General features: G+C 44.0%; 1 protein-coding gene across 2 annotated transcripts in view; it reads left to right on the top strand.

Annotated features, from left to right (window-relative positions):
* LOC121534951 (tyrosine-protein kinase JAK1-like) overlaps positions 1–17,297 on the top strand; it is a 29,309-nt gene extending 12,012 nt beyond the window's left edge. For both annotated transcript variants that reach the window (XM_045206216.1, XM_041841585.2), the window contains exons 14-26: positions 55–210; positions 833–920; positions 1,382–1,509; positions 2,691–2,826; positions 2,934–3,085; positions 3,423–3,573; positions 3,772–3,860; positions 4,571–4,763; positions 4,890–5,014; positions 6,780–6,952; positions 8,895–9,012; positions 9,439–9,549; positions 17,051–17,297. In XM_045206216.1, coding sequence (XP_045062151.1) covers positions 55–210; positions 833–920; positions 1,382–1,509; positions 2,691–2,826; positions 2,934–3,085; positions 3,423–3,573; positions 3,772–3,860; positions 4,571–4,763; positions 4,890–5,014; positions 6,780–6,952; positions 8,895–9,012; positions 9,439–9,549; positions 17,051–17,173 — 1,743 coding nt within the window. In that variant the 3' untranslated portion in view covers positions 17,174–17,297. The remainder of the gene's footprint in view (positions 1–54; positions 211–832; positions 921–1,381; positions 1,510–2,690; positions 2,827–2,933; positions 3,086–3,422; positions 3,574–3,771; positions 3,861–4,570; positions 4,764–4,889; positions 5,015–6,779; positions 6,953–8,894; positions 9,013–9,438; positions 9,550–17,050) is intronic.
* Positions 17,298–18,296: the final 999 nt, after the last annotated feature.

Below are 18,296 nucleotides of genomic sequence, written 5' to 3'. Positions count from 1 at the left end.
AAATAATGCTATTCTGTCCGTAACCGTGTCTGTGTCTCCCATATGTCTATATAGGAGGAGCACTTGGGCTGTGGCACCAGAACCAACATCTATGCTGGCAAACTGAAAATAAAGAGTGAGGAAGAGAAGGATGTGTGGGGTTCCCAAACTCACCACGAGGTGAAAGTGGTCCTGAAAGTGCTAGGGTCCCAACACAGAGACATCACTATGGTGAGAACACACACACACACACACACACACACACACACACACACACACACACACACGCTGTATAAACAAAAAGTGGCTTTAGAAATTAATGTGATTGGCATACACATTATCCTTTTATTGCAGTGGACTAAATCAGAGTCACACAGTGATTCTTGGTAGTCTTAAACAAATCTACTTTGAAACATTTACATTACATTACATTTACGTCATTTAGCAGACGCTCTTATCCAGAGCGACTTACAAATAGGAACAAAAGTATACACCTCACGCACATGGTTATGGGGTTACAAAAAAGAAGACGCCTGTACCAAGTCAGATATGGAGTTGAAATGTATTAGATTTTGAGTTTGCATCCCAATATTACACTTTATATACATCACAGAAGACTGAAATATAACAAAACCGTTTGACATAGTAACACCTGATTTTTGTTTGAAAGAATGTTGATTAATTATGACCTTATGAAAAATATGAATAATATTCCACCCATGAGGCCAGTAGGTAATTAGAGTGCAGGAAAGGGCTACCATACATACACACTGCTCCTCCCTCCACCACCCATGTCTGACCTTCTCCCTTTGACCTTCGACTCTGACCTTTGACACTGAGCTCTTTCCGTCAGGCTTTCTTTGAGACGGTCAGTATGATGCGTCAGGTGTCCCACCAACACGTTGCTCTGCTGCACGGCGTCTGTGTTCGCAACCAGGACAGTAAGTCATCCTTCCTTCCACCATTCCTCTTATTTTGACTCTTAAACTGAGACTCAGCGATATGCCACAAGCCGCAGGAAGAACCTAAGTTAATGCAGATCAGCGCCACGCAAGACGATGTACTCGCGCAGAGTATCTGCGCATGTGCATGGCTACCCTTCACATTGCTACAACGTGATATCTGCACGACAACAACTAGGGAGAAGTTTAGCTTTGCGCGTCGCGCTCTTAGTTGTTGCGGAAGTTGTCCCGATACTGCTGTTTACTTTGTGCATCGCTGAAGTCCTATAAGTTAGGACATAGAATGTCTGCATATACCATATGTTGTGGAAAATGTCTCTGACAGCAAAAGTATTTGTAATTTTTTTTATTAAGTTGCAACCTACTTGTACTTTTTAATCTGAAATAGGCTAGACATTTTTGGACCTCTTAACTGTGTGTATGGTGTTGTCCCTGTTCAGATATCATTGTGGAGGAGCATGTGAAGTTGGGTCCTCTGGATGTGTTCATGCGGGGACATCGTCTTGAACTCAGCACCTCCTGGAAGTACCAGGTGGCCAAACAACTGACCGGCGCCCTCAGCTACCTGGTGAGACATGATGAGACGACACCCAATTGCGATTTTGGCCGAACAACCCTGATTCACACTACAGGGCCAAATCGAGCTGTACTGGGCTGCCTTAATGAAAAAAAACAGCATAGACCAGCCTAAATGTCAAGCTGGTCCATGCTGGTCAAGCTGGTCTGACCAGCATGGTCTAGCTGGTTAGGCTGGCTGACTAGCTGGTCAAGTAGGTGATTCTGGGGATCAGCTAATGCTGGTGTGCTGATGACCAGCTTATGCTGGTGTGCTGGTGACCAGCTTATGCTGGTCTATGCTGGTCAAGCTGGTCTGCAAAACCACACCCATCATTATCATATTTCCCATCATGCTCTATTGCAGTTAGATTTTTTGAATTGTTTGTTTCAATATGTGTTTTTGCATGTTCATTGATTTATTTATTTATCTTATGCTACACAAAGATAAATAACATACATTTTTCTAAACTAATACAATCTGTTAGTTAACCTATTGCACCCGTTACTGAAATGGTTGTTCCAGTTTAGATGGATCTCATTTATTAATTTTTCTAACCCTGGCAGTCATTCTGAATGCAGATTGTGGGTGAATAAAAGTTACATTTGTTGGATATCCCCACTCTGGCTGGATTCCAATAGGAATTAAACATCACTTTGCAAGCCAGCATAATGTGACTTGACCAGTGTCGAAAACACAGCGAAGGCTGGTCACCAGCAAAAACACAGCGAAGGCTGGTCACCAGCAAAAACACAGCGAAGGCTGGTCACCAGCAAAAACACAGCGAAGGCTGGTCACCAGCAAAAACACAGCGAAGGCTGGTCACCAGCAAAAAGACAGCGAAGGCACCAGAAAAAAAACACAGAAGGCTGGTCACCAGCAAAAACACAGGCTGGTGACCAGCCTTTTTCCAAAAGGGTGGCCTGGTTATGCATTCACCATAGTTACTGGAACCGTGCTAGAAAGGACAATGTGAAAAGAAAATACCAGAGCCGGTCCAGTATGGTTCGGGTTGGCTCTCTAGGATAAATCCGGCATAAAAATTTGCCATTATAATAACATTTCATTTTATAATCTAATGTAGAATGTAATAGTCTTGGAACTTGGTGCCAACCTGGAGAATACAGTAGCAATAGTTTGGCAAACTATATGGCTCTAGACCTGACCCTTCCCTGTGTTTCTGTCCCCTACAGGAGGATAAGAAGCTGGTCCATGGCTATGTGTCTGCTAAGAACATCCTAGTGGAGCGGGATGGTCTGGAGGGAGAGACTGGGCCCTTCATCAAACTGAGTGGCCCTGGGGTCCCCATCTCCGCACTCAACATACAAGGTGTGTGTGTGGTGGGTGTGAGTGTGTGCAAGCGTGCGTGTGTGTGGTGTGTGCGTCTGTGTGTCTGTCTGTTCTTCCCCAGCTGACAAGGCTGTGTTGTATTACAGAGTGTGTGGAGAGGATCCCGTGGATCGCCCCAGAGTGTGTGAGGAACAGCCAGGCCCTGAGTGTTGCGGTGGATAAGTGGGGTTTCGGCACCACGCTGTGGGAGATCTGCTACGAGGGAGAGGCTCCTCTCAAAGACAAGAAACTCATAGAGGTACACCCATACTTCTCCTGACAAGAGACCTACTAACATACAGTGAGCAACACAGTCTCTCACTCACAACCACCCCAAGAGTCCTGCATACATAGCCTAACTCTTCTTTTAAAAAAGTATCCTTTATTTACCCAGGTGAGATATCTATTTCAGAGGGGAGCTCTTGAGTTATTTCATTGAATACATCTGTTGCTGTGAAGTTTATTGACACTTGTAGACTGTGGTAATCTTACAATATTCATAGCATGCCACTTAGAAGCAAAGTATTGGAATCAATATTGGAACAGAGCCCAAGTCTTGGTTCTGATCCATCTCCTCTCTTTCTCTCTGTGAGCAGAAGGAAATGTTTTACTCGGCCCAGTGTTCCCTTGTGACACCAGACTGCCCTCAGCTGGCTGAGCTCATCACCAAGTGCATGACCTACGACCCCAAGAGGAGGCCCTTCTTCAGGGCCATCGTCAGGGACCTCACCGGGGTGGCCGAGCAGAGTAAGAGGACACACCTTTTCTGTCTCTGTTTCTCTTGTTGTCATTGTCTCTGTCACTTTCTCTCTGTCTCTCACTCTCTCTCACATGCATGTGTATGTGCGTGCAGACAAGTGTGCGTGTGCCTGTGTTTACATAGAGAACGTGTTTGTATAACCCTATTATAACCCTGTCTCTGTGTGGCCCCTCCCCCATACCCAGTCCTGCCTCCTGGAAGGGTGCCCATCCAGGAAGTGGACCCCACTGTGTTTGATACCAGGTTCCTCAGGAAGATCAAAGACCTGGGACAGGTAGGGACACTCTTAATACATGTATAGTTTACTTTTGGGGTGCTTGTCCACATTAAAGGGGCAATCTGGGATTGGTACATCCATTATAGCCATTGATTCTTGAAGAATATCTCTTATAAATGCTTTATTGAGCTTAGTTTCATTGTCTTACCCCATCAGAACCCCAAATATAAGTGGCGAGGTGACCGATTTGTTGTTTGAATCCTACTAATTCCCATGTAATGTGACGATTGAGGTATGTAATTGTGTGTGTGTGGTACAGATATGAACTGTACTTGTGTGGTTTGTGTTAATATATGTTCACTATATCTGTGGCGTGCTTTATTTGTCACGCCCTGACTTATGGGACTAGTGTCTGTTGAGTCAGGGTGTGGATATCTATGTTAGTGTTTCTATGTTTTCATTCTATGTTGTGTGTTTCTATGTTTGGCCGGGTGTGATTCCCAATCAGAGGCAGCTGTCGCTCGTTGTCTCTGATTGGAGATCATACTTAAGTAGCTTGTTGGCACTCATTAGTTGTGGGATCTTGTTCCGTGTGTAGGCTTGTTTTGTGTTTAGCCTGAGGACTTCACGTTGGTTTGTTCGTGTGTTTATCGTTGAAATAAACATGTATGCATTTCACGCTGCGCCTTGGTCTGGCCCGTCCTTAAACGAACGTGACATTATTCTATAATTGTTCTCGTGTGTGTGTGTGTGTGTCTACTGTGCAGGGTAACTTTGGGAAAGTGGAACTGTGTCAGTATGACCCCCGTGGGGATGGCCGAGGGGAGCTGGTGGCGGTCAAGTTTCTGAAGCCAGAGAGCAAAGGCCAGCTGGCCTGCCACCTGAGGAGAGAGATAGATACCATGAGAGAGCTCTACCACCACAACATCGTCAAATACAAAGGAGTGTGTAGCGAGGAGGGTGAGGAGGGCAATGCATGCATTCCTACATACACACACAAACGTATACTGTATGTATATATACAATACACACACATGCTTGTTGTCACACACCACACACTTGTGAAAATCGTGTTTCTCTGTCTAGGTGGGAAGACCATTAAGCTGATTATGGAGTACCTTCCAGCGGGGAGTCTGAAGGACTATCTTCCCAGGAGGAAACACCAGACTGACCTCAAGAGGCTCCTCCACTACGCCCTTCAGATCTGCCAGGTATAGTAGTATGGAGCTTTATTAATGCCCCAAAAAATTGAATTTCATTGTTTTAACTAATACACTATAGGTATTTATGTACAGTGCCTTCAGAAAGTATTCAGACCCCTTGACTTTTTCCACATTTTGTTACGTTACAGCCTTATTCTAAAATGGAAATTTATAAAAAATAAAAAACAGCAATACCTTATTTACATGAGTATTCATACCCTTTGCTATGAGACTCGAAATTGAGCTCAGGTGCATCCTGTTTCCATTGATCATCCTTGAAATGTTTCTACAACGTCATTGGAGTCCACCTGTGGTAAATTCAATTGATTGGACATTTGGAAAGGCACTCACCTGTCTTTAGAAGGTCCCAGAGTTGACAGTGCATGTCAGAGCAAAAACCAAGCCATGAGGTCGAAGCAATTGTCTGTAGAGCTCCGAGACAGGATTGTGTCGAGGCACAGATCTGGGGAAGGGTACCAAAACATTTCTGCAGCATTGAAGGTCCCCAAGAACACAGTGGCCTCCATCATTCTTAAATGGAAGAAGTTTGGAACCACCAAGATTCTTCCTAGAGCTGGCCTCCTGGCCAAACTGAGCAATCGGGGGAGAAGGGCTTTGGTCAGGGAGGTGACCAAGAACCCGATGGTCACTCTGACAGCGCTCTAGAATTCCTCTGTGGAGATGGGAGAACCTTCCAGAAGGACAACCATCTATGCAGCACTCCACCAATCAGGCCTTTATGGTAGAGTGGCCAGACGTAAAGGCACATGACAGTAAAAGGCACATGACAGCCTGCTTGGAGTTTGCGAAAAGGCACCTAAAGACTCTCAGACCATGAGAAACAAGATTCTCTGGTCTGATGAAACCAAGATTGAACTCTTTGGCCTGAATACCAAGCGTCACATCTGGAGGAAACCTGGCACCATCCCTACGGTGAAGCATGGTGGTGGCAGCATCATGCTGGGGGGATGTTTTTCAGCAGCAGGGACTGGGAGACTAGTCAGGATCGAGGGAAAGATGAACGGAGCAAAGTACAGAGAGATCCTTGATGAAAACCTGCTCCAGAGCTCTCAGGACCTCAGACTGGGGCGAAGGTTCACCTTCCAACAGGACAACGACCCTAAGCACACAGCCAAGACAACGCAGTAGTCGCTTCGGGACAAGTCTCTGAATGTCCTTGAGTTCAGCAACGCTCCCCATCCAACCTGACAAAGCTTGAGAGGATCTGCAGAGAAGAATGTGAGAAACTCCCCAAATACAGGTGTGCCAAGCTTGTAGCGTCATACCCAAGAAGGCTGTAATCGCTGCCAAAGGTGCTTCAACAAAGTACTGAGTAAAGGGTCTGAATACTTATGTAAATGTAATATTTCCGTTTCTTTTTTTAAATTAGCAAATATTTCTAAAAATCTGTATTTGCTTTGTCGTTATGGGGTTTTGTGTGTAGAATCAATTTTAGAATAAGTCTGTAACCTAACAAAATGTGGAAAAGTCTAGGGTTCTGAATACTTTTACGAAGGCGCTGCGCTGTATGTGCTGCGGTTTCTGATTATGGAGAGAGTTGGACATTCTAAAGCATTGCAGTCCTTATTTAAATTAACTTTCTGCTACTTACAAAGAAATGAACACAGTTGGTAACTGTGGCTAGTACTAAATGAAATGTTGTGTTGAATGTTTCAATGACTCATAGAAACCACAAGGTAAATAGCTATAAAAGTATACAAACTATAGAAACAAGTGAAAACCCCCATAGTGAAAATGTGTGTGTGTGTCTCAGGGAATGGATTACTTGGGATCCCAGCGGTTCATCCACCGGGATTTGGCGGCCAGGAACGTTCTGGTGGAGAACGAGAGCACAGTGAAGATTGGAGACTTTGGCCTCACCAAGAGCATGAAGGAGGACAAGAGTTACTACACTGTCAAAGAGGACACCGCCAGCCCTGTGTTCTGGTGAGCAACTTAGAAATAGAATAACAAGACCAGGTCCTAGAACTTAACTTGATGGTTCACTCCCAAATCAAAGTTAAGGAGATAAGGTCACATGCCATTTAAAAGCCTGGAGCCAGTCTATCGTTGCTATCTGTGATGTATCCGATTAAAATCTCCTATGATCTTGACAGGTTGGAGCTCATTGTATTGACTTTAGCTGACAAACAGTGAGGGGAAAAAGTATTTGATCCCCTGCTGATTTTGTACGTTTGCCCACTGACAAAGAAATGATCAGTCTATAATTTTAATGGTAGGTTTATTTGAACAGTGAGAGACAGAATAACAACAAAAAAATCCAGAAAAACGCATGTCAAAAATTTGCATTTTAATTAGGGAAATAAGTATTTGACCCCCTCTCAATCAGAAATATTTCTGGCTCCCAGGTGACTTTTATACAGGTAACAAACTGAGATTAGGAGCTCACTCTTAAAGGGAGTGCTCCTAATCTCAGTTTGTTACCTGAATAAAAGACACCTGTCCACAGAAGCAATCAATCAATCAGATTCCAAACTCTCCACCATGGCCAAGACCAAAGAGCTCTCCAAGGATGTCAGGGACAAGATTGTAGACCTACACAAGGCTGGAATGGGCTACAAGACCATCGCCAAGCAGCTTGATGAGAAGGTGACAACAGTTGGTGCGATTATTCGCAAATGGAAGAAACACAAAAGAACTGTCAATCTCCCTTGGCCTAGGGCTCCATGCAAGATCTCACCTCGTGGAGTTGCAATGATCATGAGAACGGTGAGGAATCAGCCCAGAACTACACGGGAGGATCTTGTCAATGATTTCAAGGCAGCTGGGACCATAGTCACCAAGAAAACAATTGGTAACACACTACGCCGTGAAGGACTGAAATCCTGCAGCTCCCACAAGGTCCCCCTGCTCAAGAAAGCACATATACATGCCCGTCTGAAGTTTGCCAATGAACATCTGAATGATTCAGACGAGAACTGGGTGAAAGTGCTGTGGTCAGATGAGACCAAAATGGAGCTCTTTGGCATCAACTCAACTCGCCATGTTTGGAGGAGGAGGAATGCTGCCTATGACCCCAAGAACACCATCCCCACCGTCAAACATGGAGGTGGAAACATTATGCTTTGGGGGTGTTTTTCTGCTAAGGGGACAGGACAACTTCACCGCATCAAAGGGACGATGGACGGGGCCATGTACCGTCAAATCGTGGGTGAGTACCTCCTTCCCTCAGCCAGGGCATTGAAAATGTGTCGTGGATGTGTATTCCAGCATGACAATGACCCAAAACACACGGCCAAGGCAACAAAGGAGTGGCTCAAGAAGAGGCACATTAAGGTCCTGGAGTGGCCTAGCCAGTCTCCAGACCTTAATCCCATAGAAAATCTGTGGAGGGAGCTGAAGGTTCGAGTTGCCAAACGTCAGGCTCGAAACCTTAATGACTTGGAGAAGATCTGCAAAGAGGAGTGGGACAAAATCCCTCCTGAGATCTGTGTAAACCTGGTGGCCAACTACAAGAAACGTCTTAGCTCTGTGATTGCCAACAAGGGTTTTGCCACCAAGCACTAAGTCATGTTTTGCAGAGGGGTCAAATACTTATTTCCCTCATTAAAATGCAAATCAATTAATAACATTTTTGACATGTGTTTTTCTGGATTTTTGTTGTTGTTATTCTGTCTCTCACTGTTTAAATAAACCTACCATTAAAATTATAGACTGCCCACTGACAAAGAAATGATCAAATGTACAAAATCAGCAGGGGATCAAATACTTTTTTCCCTCACTGTATTTACCTTTGTCGTGTTCATTGATAATAGGCACCAAACGGAAGAAATCAAACTGAAAAAAGGGAGGGACTACCTAAACTTGAAATGCTTATCTCTAGGTTTTTTTTGCAAAACATTTTGTTACAGTATGTGTTGCCTTGTAGGTATGCTCCTGAGTGCCTGGTGGACAGTAGGTTTTACCCTGCGTCTGACGTGTGGTCCTTCGGAGTGACCCTCTATGAGCTGATGACCTACTGCGAGACAAGCAGCAGTCCTGACGAGGTAAAGAACTTTCTGTGTTTACCTCACTTCACAATGAAAATAGTTTCATACAAATTCGTTAAACTTTATTGATTTGAGAAAACATTTAACATGTACAGTATCTGATGAGATGTACATAATTATTGTCTTAGTTGATCAAGCTAGCACTTGTCTGTTATGGGATCAAATTATTCTGCAGTTCAATACTCTGACCTTTCTCCCTAAGTGTGCACATCATGTATTTTAAAGAAAATGACTAGAGTAAGAAATATGGAGGAAACTCCTTCCCCAAGCTTGCACCAATCCAATGTTTTTAAATGCATGGGAAGACGTGCATGAGTGTATAGTTTGAGAGTAAAGACTGGGCTGTAGGTACGGCCAGAATTGGAGCGTAGGACCAGTTTCCCATCTGTTTTGGTTTAGATCATGTGACATGGTTGTTCACAGGTATTTTTGGAGATGCTTCGTCCAACCCAGGGTATGATGACTCTCACCCTATTGGTGAAAGTGCTGATGGCCGGCAGGAGGCTGCCCTGTCCACCTCGCTGCCCAGAAACGGTAAGAGAACTCCGGGACGTGGTGTCATCTGCTCACCAAGGCTGTAGTCTTTCCTTATCTTTCATCTTAAAGCTAAGGCTCCGGGGTGAAGATTCCCCTAGGTACAGATCTAGGATCAGCTTCCCCTCCCCAATCCTAACCTTAACCATTAGTGGGGGAAATGCTAAACTGACCCAAGATCAGCGTCTAGGGGCAACTTTGCTCCACACCAAAGCTAATAGTACACTTTCTAAATACACATTCAGTAGTGTTATTCTATACTAAAATTATCCTCAATAGGAATGAGTGGGAATAGAACATCCTGCACATCCGATGGTTCCGAGCAGGTGCTGGGGTATCAAAGTCAATGTTTAGGGCGTTCACTCACTGCTGTAGAATGTAGAGGAAATGGGGCAATTCAAGAGGGTGCTATGAAATGAATGTCAAAACGTTGTTTTCTTTGCCCTATGTCATTATAAATTACATAGAATTAATCATTAGATTGTTCTCTACAATATTATAACCTTAATATACTTATACTTGACATTGTTGATTAAATAGGAACGTTAATTTGCTGTAACCGTTGCTAGTTTAGACTGTGCCGCTCTTTGTTGTATCTCTTCCATATTTGGTGTTGTGAGGTGGTACTATTTGGAGGTGTTTCCGCTGGTTGGACCAATCAAAATCAACGTGATACCGTCGTCATTTTCACCTCCAGATCACTGGCTTTCATTGCCTATAACTGCGATCAATCTACGTTGAGAGGGGCCGTTTCTATGGCGATTTAAAGGGAAAGACTCAGAAATACACAATGAATGGCTTCTGGTTGGGATATGTACGTACGTTCTGGTTGGGATATGTACGTGTCGTCTCCACAGTGACCATACGTACATTTCCCAACCAGAAGCCATGGATTACAGGCAACATCTGCACTGAGCTAAAGACTAGAGCTGCCGCTTTTAAGGAGTGGGACACTAATCCGGACGCTTATAAGAAATCCTGCAATGCCCTCCGACGAACCATCAAACAGGCAAAGCCTCAATACAGGACTAAGATTGAATCCTACTACACCGGCTCTGATGCTCGTCGGATGTGGCAGGACTTGCAAACTATTACGGATTACAAAGGGAAACCCAGCCGCGAGCTGCCCAGTGACGCGACCCTACCAAACGAGCTAAATGCCTTCTATGCTCGCTTCGTGGCAAGCAACACTGAAGCTTGCATGAGAACACCAGCTGTTCCGGACGACTGTGTGATCACGCTCTCCGTAGCCGATGTCAGTAAGACCTTTAAGCAGGTCAATATTCACAAGGCCGCGGGGCCAGATGGATTACCAGGACTCATACTCAGAGAATGCGCTGACCAACTGGCATGTGTCTTCACTGACATTTTCAACCTCTCCCTGACCGAGTCTGTAAAACCTACGTTTCAAGAAGACCACCATAGTCTCTGTGCTCAAGAATGCAAAGGTAACCTGCCTAAATGACTACCACTCTGTAGCACTCACGTCTGTAGCCATGAAGTGGGATGATGGTGTTGACTCACATCAACACCATCATCCCAGAAACCCTAGACCCACTACAATTCGCATACCGCCCCAGCATGTCCACAGATGACGCAATCTCCATTGCACTCCACACTGCCCTTTTCCACCTGGACAAAAGGAACACCTACGTGAGAATGCTGTTCGATGACTACAGCTCAGCGTCCAACACCATAGTTCCCTGAAAGCTCATCATTAAGCTAAGGACCCTGGGACTAAACACCTCCCTCTGCAACTGGATCCTGGACTTCCTGACGGGCCGCCCCCAGGTGGTAAGGGTAGGCAACAACCCGTATGCCACGCTGATCCTCAACACAGGGGCCTCTCAGGGGTGCGTGCTTAGTCCCGTCCTGTACTCCCTGTTCACCCACAACTCCAACACCATCATTAAGTTGGCAGACGACACAACGGTGGTAGGCCTGATCACCGACAACGATGAAACAGCCTAGAGGGAGGAGGTCAGAGACCTGGCACAGGACAACATCTCCCTCAACGTGAGCAAGACAAAAGAGCTGATCATGGACTACAGGAAAGGGGGGGGCGAGCACGTCCCTATTCTCATCCACGGGGCTGTAGTGGAGTGGGTCGAGAGCTTCAAGTTCCTTGGCGTCCACATTACTAACAAACTATCATGGTCCAAACACAACAACAGTCGTGAAGAGGGCACAACAGAGCCTATTCCCCCTCAGGAGACTGAAAAGATTTGGCATGGGTCCTCAGATCCTCAAAACGTTATACAGCTGCACCATCGAGAGCATCCTGACTCGTTGCATCACCGCTTGGTATGGCAACTGCTCGGCATCCGACCGCAAGGCGCTACAGAGGGTAGTGCATACGGCCCAGTACATCACTGGGGCCAAGCTTCCTGCCATCAAGGATCTCTATACCAGGCGGTGTCAGAGGAAGGCCCTAAAAATTGGCAAAGACTCCAGCCACCCTAGTCATAGACTGTTCTGTCTGCTACCGCACGGCAAGCAGTACCAGAGCACCAAGTCTAGGTCCAAAAGGCTCCTTAACAACTTCTACCCCTAAGCCATTAAACTGCTAAACAGTTAATCAAATGGCTACCCGGACTATTTGCATAGACCCCTTTTTTACGCTACTGCCACTCGCTGTTTATTATGTATGCATAGTCACTTTACCTCTACCTACATGTACATATTACCTCGACTAACCTGTACCCCCACACATTGACATGGTACTGGTAGCCCCTGTATATAGCCTCATTATTGTTATTTTATTGTGTTACTTTTTTTCTTCCTTTATTTTATTTTATATTTTAGCAAATATTTTCTTACTTAACCAACAATGCAGATTTTTTTTGTTAAGGGCTTGTAAGCATTTCATGGTAAGGTCTACACCCGTTGTATTCGCCGCATGTGACAAATACGATTTGATTTGAAAAAAGGGTGAACACCCTACAATGTTCATTAACAAAAAAAGGACAACTGCATACACTGGGATGAACATGTTTTCCCAAGTGTATCATAACGTTTTGACCCTTAGGTCAATGTTTCAACCTTTTATTATATTTTTAGCTGATTGCCGAAAAAAAAAATGTAATGATTTGTGACCGACCACCTCTATTCGGTCTTATGTAGCAACATTTTAAATTGTTTTTTTTTTTTTACATTGGATAAAAGTATAGACTACAAAATGGTATATCATACACTGTAGTTGAGGAACAATGGGAAAGTAATTCTGCTTTGAGAGTTGATAAACTTTTGAGAATATGGCCCTTGAATGTTTTGGCACACCTACTGGAGAGCTCTTCTTTGTCTACACCTATTCAGCATAGTTCACACCCAACTGAAGCCTTAGCCCCACCTAACTCTTTAAGGATTCACATGGAGGCCATGTGCTAAACAGAGTAAGGTAGTGTAGTAAACAACCAAAGATTTCAAGACTAAAAGTGGTGTAGTAGCCTTCAATAAGGGAAAAACGGCATGGAAAAATATGCTTTATCTAGTCCTTGGCATATATCCTAATCTGACTTTGGTGCAGGTCATGTTGTTCTTCACATTACCGTCTCTGGTAAGCACACACTATATCAAATAAAATCTATGTTTATTTGTCACATGCACAGGATACAGAAGGGGTGAATGGTACAGTGAAAAGCTTACATGCAAATATTCCATAGTAGCAATATCAAAAATAGAAAGTGTTGAGATAAAAATATTTTATAAATATTTTATCATTATTATAGTGAACAAAAATATAAACTTAACATGCAAAAATGTCAAAGATTTTAGTGAGTTACAGTTCATATAAGGAAATCAGTCAATTGAAATAAATTCATTAGGCCCTAATCTATGGATTTGACATGACTGGGAATACATACAGTGGGGAGAACAAGTATTTGATACTTTTTTAAAAAATTTTTATTTAACCAGGTAAGCCAGTTGAGAACAGGTTCTCATTTACAACTGTGACCTGGCCAAGATAAAGCAAAGTAGTGCAATAAAAACAACACAGAGTTACATATGGGGTAAAAAAAAAAACATACACTGACGATTTTGCAGGTTTTCCTACTTACAAAGCATGTAGAGGTCTGTAATTTTTATCATAGGTACACTTCAACTGTGAGAGACGGAATCTAAAACAAAAATCCAGAAAATCACATTGTATGATTTTTAAGTAATTCATTGGCATTTTATTGCATGACATAAGTATTTGATCACCTACCAACCAGTAAGAATTCCGGCTCTCACAGACCTGTTAGTTTTTCTTTAAGAAGCCCTCCAGTTCTCCACTCATTACCTGTATTAATTGCACCTGTTTGAACTCGTTACCTGTATAAAAGACACCTGTCCACACACTCAATCAAACAGACTCCAACCTCTCCACAATGGCCAAGACCAGAGAGCTGTGTAAGGACTTCAGGGATAAAATTGTAGACCTGCACAAGGCTGGGATGGGCTACAGGACAATAGGCAAGCAGCTTGGTGAGAAGGCAACAACTGTTGGCGCAATTATTAGAAAATGGAAGAAGTTCAAGATGACTGTCAATCACCCTCGGACTTGGGCTCCATGCAAGATCTCACCTCGTGGGGCATCAATGATCATGAGGAAGGTGAGGGATCAGCCCAGAACTACACGGCAGGACCTGGTCAATGACCTGAAGAGAGCTGGGACCACAGTCTCAAAGAAAACCATTAGTAACACACTACGCCGTCATGGATTAAAATCCTGCAGCGCACGCAAGGTCCCCCTGCTCAAGCCAGCGCATGTCCAGGCCCGTCTGAAGTTTGCCAATGACCATCTGGATGATCCAGAGGAGGAATGGGAGAAGGTCATGTGGTCTGATGAGACAACAATTGAGCTTTTTGGTCTAAACTCCACTCGCCGTGTTTGGAGGAAGAAGAAGGATGAGTACAACCCCAAGAACACCATCCCAACCGTGAAGCATGGAGGTGGAAACATCATTCTTTGGGGATGCTTTTCTGCAAAGGGGACAGGACGACTGCACTGAATTGAGGGGAGGATGGATGGGGCCATGTATCGCGAGATCTTGGCCAACAACCTCCTTCCCTCAGTAAGAGCATTGCAGATGGGTCGTGGCTGGGTCTTCCAGCATGACAACGACCTGAAACACACAGCCAGGGCAACTAAGGAGTGGCTCCGTAAGAAGCATCTCAAGGTCCTGGAGTGGCCTAGCCAGTCTCCAGACCTGAACCCAATAGAAAATCTTTGGAGGGAGCTAAAAGTCCGTATTGCCCAGCGACAGCCCCGAAACCTGAAGGATCTGGAGAAGGTCTGTATGGAGGAGTGGGCCAAAATCCCTGCTGCAGTGTGTGCAAACCTGGTCAAGACCTACAGGAAACGTATGATCACTGTAATTGCAAACAAAGGTTTCTGTACCAAATATTAAGTTCTGCTTTTCTGATGTATCAAATACTTATGTCATGCAATAAAATGCAAATTATTTACTTAAAAATCATGCAATGTGATTTTCTGGATTTTTGTTTTAGATTCCGTCTCTCACAGTTGAAGTGTACCTATGATAAAAATTACAGACCTCTACATGCTTTGTAAGTAGGAAAACCTGCAAAATCGGCAGTGTATCAAATACTTGTTCTCCCCACTGTATATGCATGTTGGTCACAGATACCTTTAAAAAAAATGTAGGGGCGTGGATCAGAAAACCAGTCAGTATCTGGTGTGAACACCATTTGCCTCATACAGCCCAACATCTCCTTCACATAGAGTTGATCAGGCTGTTGATTGTGGCCTGTGGAATGTTGTCCCACTCCTCTTCAATGGCTGGATATTGGCAGGAACTGGAACACACTGTCGTACATGTCGATCCAGAGCATCCCAAACATGCTCAATGGGTGACATGTCTGGTGAGTATGCAGGCCATGGAAGAACTGGCACATTTTCATCTTCCAGGAATTGTTTACAGATCCTTGCGACATGGGGCTGTGCATTATCATGCTGAAACATGAGGTGATGGCAGCGAATGAATGGCATGACAATGGGCCTCAGGATCTCGTCACGGTATCTCTGTGCATTCAAATTGCCATCGATAAAATGCAATTGTGTTCGTTGTCTGTAGCTTATGCCTACCCATACCATAACCCCACCATGGGGCACTCTGTTCACAACGTTGACATCAGCAAACGCTCGGCCACACAACGCCATACACGTGGTCTGCGGTTGTAAGGTCGGTTGGACATATTGCCAAATTCTCTAAAATGACGTTGGAGGCGGCTTATGGTCGAGAAATGAACATTCAATTCTCTGGCAACAACTGTGGTTGACATTCCTGCAGTCAGTTTGCCAATTTCACGCTCCCTCTAAACTTGAGACGTCAGTGGCATTGTGTTGTGTGACAAAGTGGCCTTTTATTGTCCACAGCACAAGGTGCACCTGTGTAATGATCATGCTGTTTAATCAGCTTCTTGATATGCCACACCTGTCACGTGTATGGATTATCTTGGCAAAGGAGAAATGCTCACTAACAAGGATGTAAACAAATTTGTGCTAAACAATTTAGAGAAATAACCTTTTTGTGCGTATGGAACATTTTTGGGATCTTTTATTTCAGTTTATAAAACATGGGACCAACACTTTCCATGTTGCGTTGTGAAAGAAATGCTATAACCACCCCCCCAGCCACATCTAGCTAAGTGGATGGGTCACTATTGTCTAGACATGTACACATGTTCATGAAATAGAATAGATGGCCGTAATCACACCCAGCCACACCTGGTTAACTTGATGGGTCATGTAATCATCTGGCGAAGTGGAGTCTTTTGTTTAGACATGTAGCTAACTAGCTAAACAATTAACCATAATCCCAACCCATACAATACTAGCAATACAAATGGATTGTCATAGCTAGCCACCATGCATGAAATGCTGTAGTATGAATCTGCAGGTAGTTAAAGCTAACCAACTAGGTTCAATGTTAGCTAGCTAGCTAACATTAAGCGATAACTAGCAATGCAATTGCATTTCTGAGATATGAATAAGATTACTACACAGATCATACGTTCGCTAGCTAACTGTACTCTTTAACTTGCAATGAAAATGACTTCTGCCAAAATTAGAAACGTATAATATCTGAAAATGTAGCTAGACTCTTATCCATATACATGGAGGAACGCTTCACGGCAGACCGGAACCCCTTTAACTAAGTAAGACGTCCTGTGTCTTTTTTGTTTTGTTTGTATAGCTTGTTTGGCCCATTGTGTCAAGTCACTCCGGTTCACACTGACCGTGTGCATAAAGTAGTCCATCACAACTTTTTCCCACTGATCTTTGTCGATAGCGCCTGCTAAATTCAGGGCAGCAATGTTGTTGAGAGCAGTAGCAACACTTTTGCAGTTCTCCATGACTAACGTTATATCTTTCAAAAAATGGTTCACATTTTCTCTGATCTTTGCTCTCTCTCCCTTCACTCTCTATCTCTCTCCATTTCTTCTTTTATGTTTGTAATGCTGTCTGTCTCCATGCGTGTGTGTGTGTGTGCAGGTATACTCTCTGATGAGGAGGTGTTGGGAGAATGCCCCGGAGAACAGGATCCAGTTCAAAGGCCTGATCACAGAGCTGGAGACGCTGCTGGACGAGAGGCACAGAGATAGATTGGCTGTCTGAACTGATAGAGCTCACACATGGATGGATATATAATAATTCATATTACAATAATATAATATACACTGAGTATACCAAACATTAGGAACACCTTCCTAATATTGAGTTTTGCCCTTAGAACAGCCTCAATTCGTTGGGGCATGGACCCTACAAGGTGTCGAAAGCGTTCCACAGGGATGCTGGCCCATGTTGACTCCAATGCTTCCCACAGTTGTCAAGTTGTCTGGAAGTCCTTTGGGTGGTGGATCATTCTTGATACACACGGGAAACTGTTGAGCGTGAAAAACCCAGCAGCGTTGCAGTTCTTGACACAAACCGGTGCGCCTGGCACCTACTACCATACACCGTTCAAAGGCACTTACAGTGAGGGGAAAAAAGTATTTGATCCCCTGCTGATTTTGTATGTTTGTCCACTGACAAAGAAATGATCAGTCTATAATTTTAATGGTAGGTTTATTTGAACAGTGAGAGACAGAATAACAACAAAAAAATCCAGAAAAATGCATGTCAAAAATGTTATAAATTGATTTGCATTTTAATGAGGGAAATAAGTATTTGACCCCCTCTCAATCAGAAAGATTTCTGGCTCCCAGGTGTCTTTTATACAGGTAACGAGCTGAGATTAGGAGCACACTTTTAAAGGGAGTGCTCCTAATCTCAGTTTGTTACCTGTATAAAAGACACTTGTCCACAGAAGCAATCAATCAATCAGATTCCAAACTCTCCACAATGGCCAAAACCAAAGAGCTCTACAAGGATGTCAGGGACAAGATTGTAGACCTACACAAGGCTGGAATGGGCTACAAGACCATCGCCAAGCAGCTTGGTGAGAAGGTGACAACAGTTGGTGCGATTATTCGCAAATGGAAGAAACACAAAATAACTGTCAATGATCTCAAGGCAGCTGGGACCATAGTCACCAAGAAAACAATTGGTAACACACTACGCCGTGAAGGACTGAAATCCTGCAGCGCCCGCAAGGTCCCCCTGCTCAAGAAAGCACATATACATGCCCGTCTGAAGTTTGCCAATGAACATCTGAATGATTCAGAGGAGAACTGGGTGAAAGTTTTGTGGTCAGATGAGACCAAATTGGAGCTCTTTGGCATCAACTCAACTCGCCGTG

This window comes from Coregonus clupeaformis, chromosome 21 (genome assembly GCF_020615455.1).
Source record: "Coregonus clupeaformis isolate EN_2021a chromosome 21, ASM2061545v1, whole genome shotgun sequence".
NCBI lineage: Eukaryota > Metazoa > Chordata > Actinopteri > Salmoniformes > Salmonidae > Coregonus > Coregonus clupeaformis.
The sequence above is the reverse complement of the archived record's forward strand: the minus strand, read 5'-3'. Positions and strand labels throughout refer to the sequence as shown.